Source organism: Gossypium hirsutum, chromosome A11 (assembly GCF_007990345.1).
Source record: "Gossypium hirsutum isolate 1008001.06 chromosome A11, Gossypium_hirsutum_v2.1, whole genome shotgun sequence".
Lineage (NCBI taxonomy): Eukaryota > Viridiplantae > Streptophyta > Magnoliopsida > Malvales > Malvaceae > Gossypium > Gossypium hirsutum.
The window spans coordinates 116228013-116239263 of NC_053434.1; the positions used below are offsets into that span (position 1 = coordinate 116228013).

General features: G+C 33.1%; 1 protein-coding gene across 1 annotated transcript; it reads left to right on the forward strand.

Annotated features, from left to right (window-relative positions):
- Positions 1 to 1994: 1994 nt before the first annotated feature.
- On the forward strand, positions 1995 to 9616 carry LOC107954309 (receptor-like protein EIX2). The gene is made up of 5 exons (XM_041082164.1): positions 1995 to 2826; positions 2940 to 3221; positions 4248 to 4723; positions 8910 to 9056; positions 9149 to 9616. The coding sequence occupies exons 1-5, from the start codon at positions 1995 to 1997 to the stop codon at positions 9614 to 9616; spliced, it is 2205 nt and encodes a 734-aa protein (XP_040938098.1).
- The last annotated feature ends 1635 nt before the right edge of the window (positions 9617 to 11251 follow it).

Consider the following 11251-nt stretch of genomic DNA (forward strand, 5'->3'; position numbering starts at 1 on the left):
GTGTGACCACAACGGTCATGCAAATGCAATGTGTGCGTAAACAATAACAAACATATGCAACTAACAAATGTAAAAATGACATTTAAATTTTTTCCAAATTTCCGACATTAAGACAGAAAATAATCAATTTTTGACTTGACTCTCTTATAGGTCCCCAGTGGAGTCACCAAGTTGTCGAAACCATTTTTTTAAAGGGGTTTGAAAAACGGGGTTCGACTTTTTGAAAAATGAAAATGGGAGTCGCCACCAACCTTTTTAGGTGTGATTGGATCACCTTTATAAAACATTTTGGTCTACGAAATTCAAGAAAATAGGTTTGGGAGTCGGTTACGCACAAGGAAGGATTAGCACCCTCGTAACGCCCAAAATTGGTACCAAATTGATTATTTATTGTCTTAATGTCGAAAATTTGAAAAGATTTTAAAACTTGAACAATTTAAAGTTGAAACTTGAGATTACTTTGTTCCAAAAGTATACAAACATTACATCCAGCATGTTAGGACACGATGTTTTAAATCCTCATAACTAAAATTATCTCATGATTTTGAAAAGGATATTTGGTTATTTAGTCAAACGAAAAATCGCAACCCAGCATGTTAGAGCACTATTTCCAGAATTTCTAAACACCAAACATTGCCTTATTTAAGAAAAACTTTTTCAATTAAATGAAATATATTTTTTAAAACAATGAATAATATAGAATTTAATAAAAAATAGTTTGATATAATACTAAAATTATTAAAAAAATAAAATATAAAAGAGAATTAAAAATCAAGGAAATAGGGATTAAATCAAAATAAAAAAAGGTTGAAAACGAAAATGAACAAAGAATAAATAAGAACAAACCGTAGAAAATAAGAACGCAAGAGGGAGAGAGATTTGAGTGAATGCTCTGAGGAATTCTTATTGCTTCCCCAAAACTCAAGTGATTTACAATGAAGGGAGAGGCCTCTATTTATAGTTGAGCCTCCCCAAATCCAACGGTACAGATCAATTACATCAACGGTTAAGATTAAAGGATATCTACAAATTAAATCTCCAAGATTACAAGATCATATCTTCAAGATTGCATATCATATCTAAGATTGAATATCCTTAAAGATTATATTTCCATATCAGTCAAGCTTATAGATGGACCTTAAATCTTTTCAAGTAAAGGGCCATTCCAATTGGGCCAAATTATATGTTTGTAATTTTGGACTGAACTTGGACTTCATTTTGTTTATTATTTTTGTTTTTGGACTTATTTCTGGGCCCAGACAAAATTGAGTGTCTACAGTATGGATATGTAATTTCATTCCTTTTTATATAAACTAATGGTTATATTTGAATGGTAAAATGATTTTTTTTACTTTAAATTAAAATTTTCGAATATTTTAGTGATCATTTTGTAACATTTTAAAGTTGAGTGACCAAAATGTAAACTTACTAATATTTAGTGAGCTTAGGTGTAGTTTACCCTTTACAAAATTGGAGCAGTTAAGTAGCCAATGTTGGATGCAAAACACTAAAATAACATATCGTGTGAATATTAGTGCCTAGAACTATCCATAGCCTTTGATGAATCCTTAAATAGGAAGATAATATACTTCAGCACACTTGAACCCATGTTCTCCTGCACTGACAATACTAATGCCGATGCTAATCCGACTAAGACTCAATCGGTGCATGAAGAGATAATTAAGGGACCACGGTTTCCATTTTGTTTGACTGAATTTTATAACATTTCTTTAATTTAGTAATCAAAATTCATATTACATTTTGTGGAAAATTAAATGCAATTTTCCCTTGATAGAAAATTTTATATGGAAATTAAAAGCATTTTGTTGAAATTTGGGGTTTTGGAAGAAACTTCATTACGAAAATTTGGGGTTTTGAAATTTTCGACAGACTATTATCAATTAAATTCATTTTTGTGGAAATTTGGGGTTTTGGAAGAAACTTTATATTTGTGTTTTAGCTAAGCTTACTCTGTGTAATTGGAGTTGTGAGCAATGGCAATGATAACCATGACAACTCCTCTTCCAATTTCCTTACTCCCTTTTCTTCTTCTCATTGCCGCTATCTATTTTAGCATTTGTGATGCCAATTTCAACCTACTTTGCATCCAAACTGAGAGAGAAGCTCTTTTGAAATTCAAGAATGATCTTATTGATCCTTCAAACAGGTTATCTTCTTGGATTGAAGGAGGGGATTGTTGTAAATGGATTGGTGTCATCTGCCATAACTCAACAGGTCACGTCCACCAACTACACTTGGCTGCTCTTTCACCTTACGAGCTGTCAGCCATAAGTCCTTCATTGTTGGAGTTGAAGCATCTCAGTTTTTTGGACTTAAGCAATAACAATTTCGGTATCATACAGATACCAAAATTTTTGGGTATGCTGGAGAGTTTAACATATCTTAATCTCTCTTATGCACAATTCCAGGGAGGAATTCCTCATAACCTTGGGAATCTCTCAAAGTTGCATTATCTTGATCTTAGAGGTAATGATATCAAACCAAAAAGTCTTCAATGGGTTTCTGGACTTTCTTCCTTGCAGTACCTTGATTTGAGTGGTGCGGATCTTTCTAAAGCTAATGATTGGCTACAGGTAACATTCAAACATTCTTCTTTGTTAGAGTTGCACTTGTCATATTGTGGTTTAGAAGATGATCCATCTCCGATCAGTGTTAATTCTACAAAACCACTGGTTTTTCTTGATCTTTCTATGAATGGCTTTTCTTCAGTACCTAAGTCGAATTTAGTCTTCATAGTCTTATGTCCTTTGACCTTAGTGATAATTCTTTGGGAGGCCCAATTCCAGATTACTTTGGGAACACCTCGTTTCTTGAATTTCTTGATCTTAGTTGGAATCATCTCAATTCATCCATACCCAATTCCTTATATAGTTTAAACCGTCTTCAATTCCTTAGTCTTAGTTCAAACCAGTTATAAGGAACAATCTCGAGTGCCATTGGAAACTTGAGCTCTGTTACTCACCTTGATCTTTCTTATAATGATATGTTGGAAGGAAGATTACCAACCTCTCTGGAACATCTGTCTTACTTGTCCCTTGCTCAAAAAAAAATTTCTGGTCCCATTCCATCATCGATAGGGGAGATGTCATATTTGAAATTCTTTGATGTTTCAAAAAATCAATTAACCGATCAAATTCCATTGTCTATAAGGGATTTATTATCTTTGGAGTTCTTTGATGTTTCAGGAAATGACTTAAATGGTACTTTTCCTCCATGTTTTGGACAGCTGAAAAGTTTGGAAACTCTGGGTTTTGGGTATAATCTATTTGAAGGAGTTGTATTAGAAACCTACTTTTCTACTCTCACAAGATTGACACTCTGAGGGCATCACAAAATAGACTTAGATTTGAACCAAACTCAAGCTGGATTCCCCCATTTTAATGTCACACTATTGAATTGGGTCACTGGCATCTTGGCCCAAAGTTTCCCCAGTGGTTAAAATTCCAAAAGAAATTGTCTACTTTGGATATCTCTAATATAGGAACTTTAGATGTCTTGCCCACTTGGTTTTTGAACCTTCCCATTCAGTTTGATTCTTTAAATCTTTCCTATAATCAACTTCGTGGAGAGGTTTCATATTTGAATGTAACATTCTCTATTGACTTGAGTTCAAACCACTTTATAGGTCCATCGCCAAGATTAGTTTCAAATTTAAGATATTTATTTTTGTCAAATAATTCATTTTCGGGATCCCTTTCTGAATTAATTTGTAATCCATCGTTAACGGGGATTCAAGCTCTTGACATTGATACAAATCTATTCATTGGAGAAATTCCAGATTGTTGGAATCATTGGGGAAGTTTAGCTAATTTAAATTTGGGAAGCAACAATTTGATGGGTAAAATCCCACCTTCTTTAGGGCATAAAAATCTTTTAGTGCTAAACCTTCGAAACAATAGCATGTTTGGAGAATTGCCATCCATATTGCAAAATTCTACAAGATTGATTATGCTTGATCTTAGTGAAAATCATTTCAATGGAAATGTACCTGCATCGATTGGTGAAAAGCTCTCGTACCTTGTGGTTCTAAGCCTTCGATCAAATAACTTTGATGGTCATATTCTTTACAAAATTTGTGATCTTCACTATCTTCAAAACTTGAGTTATTCCAAAATGTTTCAATAATTTAAGTGCAATGGCCAAAAAATACAAAACCAATAAAAAAGTTTATGGGTTGTATTCAGTTGTTTACTCATTTTATTTGAGTGCATTGTTGGTGTTGAAAGGAAGAGGGGATGAATATGGTACCACACTAGGACTTGTTACCAGCATGGACCTTTCAGCTAACAATCTCACAGGAGAGATTCCCAAAGAAATTGGTAGTCTCGTTGGACTATTGTCTTTAAATTTTTCAGGGAATCTCCGAACAGGAAATATACCAGACAACATTGGTAACATGGAGTTAATGGAATCTCTTGATTTGTCCATGAATCGACTAAATGGTGAAATCCCTTCAAGTTTCTCCAATTTGTATTTCTTGAATCACTTCAATGTGTCCTACAACAACTTGACAGGACAAATCCCAACAAGCACTCAACTTCAAAGCTTTGAAAACTTGTCTTACGTGGGCAATCATCTTTACGAACCTCCTCTCACTAAGAATTACACAACAAAAGGTATTCCAACTGATGCTGCAAATAATGGAAGTAACCGTGAAGGAAGTAAAGTGAATTGGCTTTATGTCAGCATAGTTCTCGGCTTTGTACTGAGATTTTGGGGTGTAATGGCTCCCTTTTTTTTTCATTAGATCTTGGAGGATTGCATACTATCAAAAACTGGACCATACTTGTGGTAAACTATATGTGTTATTGGCTACTATGGGTATGTAGTTTGATGGGAAAAAAAGCATGTATATTTGAGGAATCTGAGTTAGGTGTGCTACTACATGATTGTCTAGTGCTGAAAGATTAGTATTAGCATCTATACTCGATGGTGTGTCAACAAGCCAGGCCACTCACTTGCGTGAGGGGTTTTGTTATATACAGATCACAAGGAATGAGATACTTTTCCTCTTGCATTTTTTTTAAGAATGTTGAAATTATTTTTATGTTGATAAGAGTGAGGATTGTGAACGGTAGGTTTTCGGTGTATAGGGTGAGCCTGTTGGCTCGGGTTTAGTAGTTCGTCTCCTCTTTGTGTTCACTTTTGTTTTGTGACTTTTTCATTAATGAATTTATTTTCTCTAAAAAAATTAGTAAATTTAGACACGCATAAAAGTATAATGGTAAACTGTACCTAAGAACATTCTAAAATAGTATTTGTCCTATTTTGGTCTCTCTAATTTTTTTTCAATTTAGTCACTCTAATTAAGATAATTGTTTGAATTAGTTACTACAGTTAAAAATTTCGTAATCCACTAATGGATTGTTGATGTGGTATATTAGTCAATTGAATGATGACACGTGACACTTTATTTTGACTTTTGACAAAAGCGTAAGGACCTCTCTATATATAACACCCCATACTCGACCCGATCGCCGGGTTCAAGCTCTAGTGCGTCACATTCGTTTCGAAGGCAACTGCAATTAATTTAGATACAAAGAAACATCACAATTCATATAACTTACTTATGAGCATATAATGACACTATTATCTAAATTCAATAAATACTAATTTGATACTAAAGTTCATATAAACATAAAGATATACTAACAGTGACTCAACTAGATAGGTACATGGCAAACTATTTAAAAACAGAAATATACCAATTTTGTTGAGTCTAGGATTTTCTCTGGATGTTGAAGCCAAAATTCAAGATCTTGAATGTAACCTAACCTGTACACATAAAACAAATCATATGCCGAGTAATCAATTCAATGGTATTTCTATAAATTTAATATCAACGCGAATAAGTTAATGAAAACACTAAATAATTACACCTATGCAAAACATCCTATTAAGTAAATTATTTATACTGCATAAGTCCATTTAAATAAGTTCCATAACTAGTTCAAGACTATAACATTTTAGCATATTATATTCCAAGTCAAGTTGATTAATTCGTCCCAATTTGATATCAATCTTCCGAGTCATAACCCATTAGCAAAATCTTTTACATTTGCAGTTTATGTTAAATCTTGTGAAAGCTTAGTAAGTTCTTAGGCTTAGAACATAAACTTACCAAATATGGTAAAGCATTGGTATATTATACAATTCACTAATTTCTCCTGTCATTCACAAACCAGTCGATTTTACTTAATATTATTCACACTTAAACTTCATTCTTTTGGGCCCATTTATTGTTTACCATCTCTTTTCAAATTAAGAAACTATACGAAATTGAGTATTTCATTTTCACTTTGCCATAGTAAAACTATGGACTTGCACATGATCACATTTCACTTTCCGAAACCATGGCACAGCCATGGTCTTACACGAGTCATATATCATACCAATGCCATATCCCAGATATGGTCTTACACGAAAGCACTTATCACTTTTCTCCAATGCCATAGCCCAGCTATGGTCTTATACGGGAATCACTTATCACTTGTTTTTCGATGCCATAGCCCAATTATGGTATTATATGGATATCGCTTATCACTTGTTGACATGGTCCAACCATGGTCTTTTTCCGTCAATTCATCGTTTGTCACTGGACAGAAGTACTCAATCCGATATTTCATTCAATTTGATCATTTCTTCAATTTCATATTTTTACATTATTCATGGTTTTATCATAATTATATAGTATAAATCATTATAAAATTCATAAGAATAACAATGATCACTAAAATTTAACCACATGAACTTACCTGGGCTAATTTGCAATAGTTGTAGAAGTTCGATAAAATTATTCGACTATTTTCTCCTTTCCAAAATTCACTTCGATTTCTTGATCTATAATTGCAAAATCATTCATTAATTAGAATTTATTTCAATTTTATTTATCTCACAATTTATACCCTTTAATTCTCAAAATTACACTTTTACCCCAAATTTCACAATTTGGTCCCTGACTAATTAACTCATCAATAGAACCTTTTCTTCTCAATTAACACTTTCCTTAGACATTTTAAATTACTTCACAACCATTGAAATTTAAAATTTCCACATAAAACCCTAATTTCAAGCTTTTTTATAATTAGGTCCCCAAATATTCACTTTCTATATAATTCTTTCAATAAAATCAGCATATAAACAAATTAAAGCTTTAATTTCATGCTAAATCATCATAAACTTCCAGTACTTATTCATGTAAACTTTAAAAATCAACCATGAAATCAAAAACTAATGAATTAGATGATATGACCTAGTTATAAAAGTCCCAAAAACACAAAAATTTCAAGAAATAATCAAGATTTGAACTTACTTGCAGTAAAAATATGAAAAACCAGATCTAAGGTTTTTTCAATGGCTGTTTTTAGCTGAAGAGGATGAAAAAAATTGAAGAAATCTCTAGATTTCCAATTACAGCCCATTATTTAACTATTAAATTTTTACTTCTTTTCCAATTTTACCCCCTGTTCACACCTAATTTCAATATTTCCTGCACACACATGTCGTCCAGCCCAATAATAGGTGTTTAATTGCCTATTTAGTCTTCCTTTAATTATACTAGGCTATTTAATCACATTTCACAATTTTACACTTAATTCAATTTAGTCTTTTTTACCCAATTGACTACCGAAACCTTAAAATTTCTTGACGAAACTTTAATACTAACTTACTAACACTCCATAAATATTTATAAAAATATTTACAGCTCGGCTTAATATGCCGAGGTCTCGATACCTCGTTTTCACTTTCAAATTATTTAGTATTTATTATAAAATACTATTCACTATTTCAATCATTTTTCTAACTTCACATCTAACTTATTTCATTAAATTAATAGTATTTTCTACTAATTTTTCAGATTTAGTGATATCGAATTACTATTTCAACACCACTGGAATGTGGGCCGTTACATATTGTTCCCATGAAGACTAAAATTACTAGTAATTACTATCTTTTTATTATTTAACCGAATAATTGGAGTGATTGATTGAAACTAAAATTCACTAAATTAATTAACTACAAATATGAAAAAGAACAAATCAGAAAAATAGTCAAATAAACAACCAAGAAGCGAAACAATACCTAAGAAAGAATTCACCTAAATTTCATCTATCAATATCAATCTAAATTACACAATTTATTCACTTAGTATCTTGATCCATAGAAATCCCTAAATTATGTTAATATCTGTCTTCAAGACTAAAAGCAACTAACTCTAGGTTGATTAATTAAAATTTTTTTCTAATTAAAACCTCTATTATTGCATTAACTTGATCTTTGAATTCCCTTATTACTACATGCAACTCCACTCAATTACGTTAGATCTACTCTTAAATAGGGTTTATTTCTCCTCTAATTTAAACACATCAAACAAGATTTAATATTCTAGAAATATTAAACCAAGAATTAAGCACACATAATTAAGAACAAGATCCAAGTATTTATTACGTAAAAATCGAAATCAAATAACAAAATTCATCATAGGGTTCATCTCTCTAGGTATTTAGAAAATTAGTTCCTGATAGCAAATAAAAACATCCCAAAGACAGTATAACCACAAGAAACCAAGAAACTCATAATAATCTCCAAAGAAATCAAAAGGGAATATTCAATCTTGATGTAAATCTACTTCAGAATCAGCTTCAATGTGTTTTTTGAGTTGTTTTCTTAAATATTCTATGGCGGCTCGCTCCCCATAGGTCTTAGAATGCCCGAAAAATCTACAAATGCATTTTCTCGTAGGTTTGGAGTGTGATTTGTGATTTCGACAAGGTCTAACAAATGGTCGTGCGGCAGCCCGTGTGGCTCACGCAGCCGTATGTCTAACCTGTGTGGCTCCTAAAACTAATAACTAATTTTATGGCCATTTAACTGATCAACTTGGGCAGTTCAAAAATCTATCTTACTTCTCCCTTGCTCAAAACAAAATTTCTGGTCCCATTCCATCATCAATAAGGGAGTTATCATCTTTAAAGTTCTTAAATATTTCAGAAAATCAATTAAATGGTACTTTTCCTCTATGTTTTGGGCAACTGGTTTGGAAACTTTGTATTTTGGGTATAATCTATTGAAAGGAGTTGTATTAGAAACTCATTTTTTTAATCTCACGAGATTGACAACCCTGAAGGCATCACACAATAGACTTAGATTTGAACCAAACTCAAGCTGGATTCCCCCATTTCAATGTGGAATTATTGAATTGGGTCACTGGCATCTTGGCCCGAAGTTTCCCCAATGGTTAAAGTTCCAAAAGAAGTTGTCTGTGTTAGATATGTCTGATGCAGGAATTTCAAATGTCATGCCCACTTGGTTTTTGAATATTCCCACTCAATTTGCATATTTAAATCTTTCCTATAATCAATGTACTGGAGAAATTTCATATTTGAACGTGAGACACATTGTTGACTTAAGTTCAAACCGATTTAGAGGCCAATTGCCAAGAGTATTCCCTGCTTTAAGATATTTAATATTATCAAATAATTCATTTTCAGGATCTCTTTTTGAATTAGTCTGTAATTCATCAAGTACGGAATGGGTGGAAGTGCTTTACATTGATAAAAATCTCCTATCAGGAGTGTTGACAATTGCATGGTAAATAGTTGAAAATTGCATGGTTTTGCAGCATCAAAATTTTTGCAGATTATTACCATTTATGGCAGCCATCAAATTTTGACTAAAATGTCAAAATAAGAGGTGCAAGTTTAGCACCGTAAATGACTTTGAAAAATTGGCATGGGATATTTTCTTTTTTGGTCCTTGAGATAATGGGCTATTTATGGTTTGATCCTTGGATTTCAACTATAAATAGGCCTTCCCATTTCTCATTTCAAATAATCCCAACCATTCTTTCTCTCTTAGTTTTCTCTCTTCTCCCATTTGAGAATTCTTAAGGAATTCTATTTGTTTGTAATATTTTGGAGATAGTGAAGTTATCATCTGGTGTTAGTGCTCGAGGATGTAGGTATAATTTATCGAACCTCGTTAAAACTCTTGTGTTCTTTCTTGTCCTATTTCTCTTTCAATATTTGAGGGTATAATAGTAGTATTTAATTGTGCTATTAAATTAGGAAAGAAGGGATATTCTGACTAAGAAAAGACTTGGTACTTAAGAGATCCATGTGATCCACCTCTCTTTCCTGAGAATTGAACTTTGTGTGATTTTTTAGTACAATAATTTACATGCTTCCAACCCTATTAGAACAACAAGTGGTATCAAGAGCCGAAGGTTAATCATAGTATGCTCTGTGGTTGCAGTTTAAACTGATCTTCCACATCAGAAAAGAGTTCCTTAGGTATATTGAAAGATTATGGAGACAACGGACGGTTTAGGAGCTTCAACATCGTCCATGTGGACAATACCGACAATTGCAAATGCAAGATTGGTCGTGGAGATCTTTGATGGCACGAGCCATTTTGGTATGTGGCAAAGTGAGGTTCTAGATGCCCTTTTTCAGCAGGGTCTAGACATTGCCATTGATGAAAAGAAGCCAGATGATGTACAGGAGAAAGATTGGAAGGCGATCAATTGGTTGGCATGTGGCACAATTTGATCATGCCTTTCTCGAGAGCAGAGGTATGCTTTTTCAAAGGAGACTTCTGCAAATAAGTTGTGAGTGGCATTTGAAGAAAATTTTTTGAAGAAAAATAGTTAGAATAAGCTCCACTTGAAGAAAAGACTATTTCGTTTCACTTACGTCCGAGGTACCACAATGAATGATCACATCACCAAATTTAATCAGTTAGTCACTGATTTGCTAAGTATGGATGAGACATACAAAGATGAAGATTTGGCTTTGATGCTGTTGGGGTCACTTCCTGAGGAGTTTGAGTTCCTAGAAACTACTCTACTTCACGGGAAGAGTGATATATCTCTGAGTGAAGTCTATGTGGCCTTATACAGTTATGAACAGAGAAAGAAGGACAAATAGAAAAACTCAATCAGAGACACAGAAGCTTTAGTAGTCCGTGGCCGTTCATACACTCAGAGAAAAACTCAGAAGGGGAGATCAAAGTCAAAGTCCAGACTTGGGAAAGATGAATGTGCCTTTTGTCATGAGAAAGGCCACTGGAAGAAAAATTGTCCAAAGCTAAAGAATAAGGGAAAAGCTGCTGTAGATGCTTGTGTTGCAAAGCATGATACCAGTGACTCTGAACTGTCACTGGTTGCATCATCATCATCGTTCCATTCAGATAAGTGGATATTGGATTCTGGTTGTACCTATTATATGTC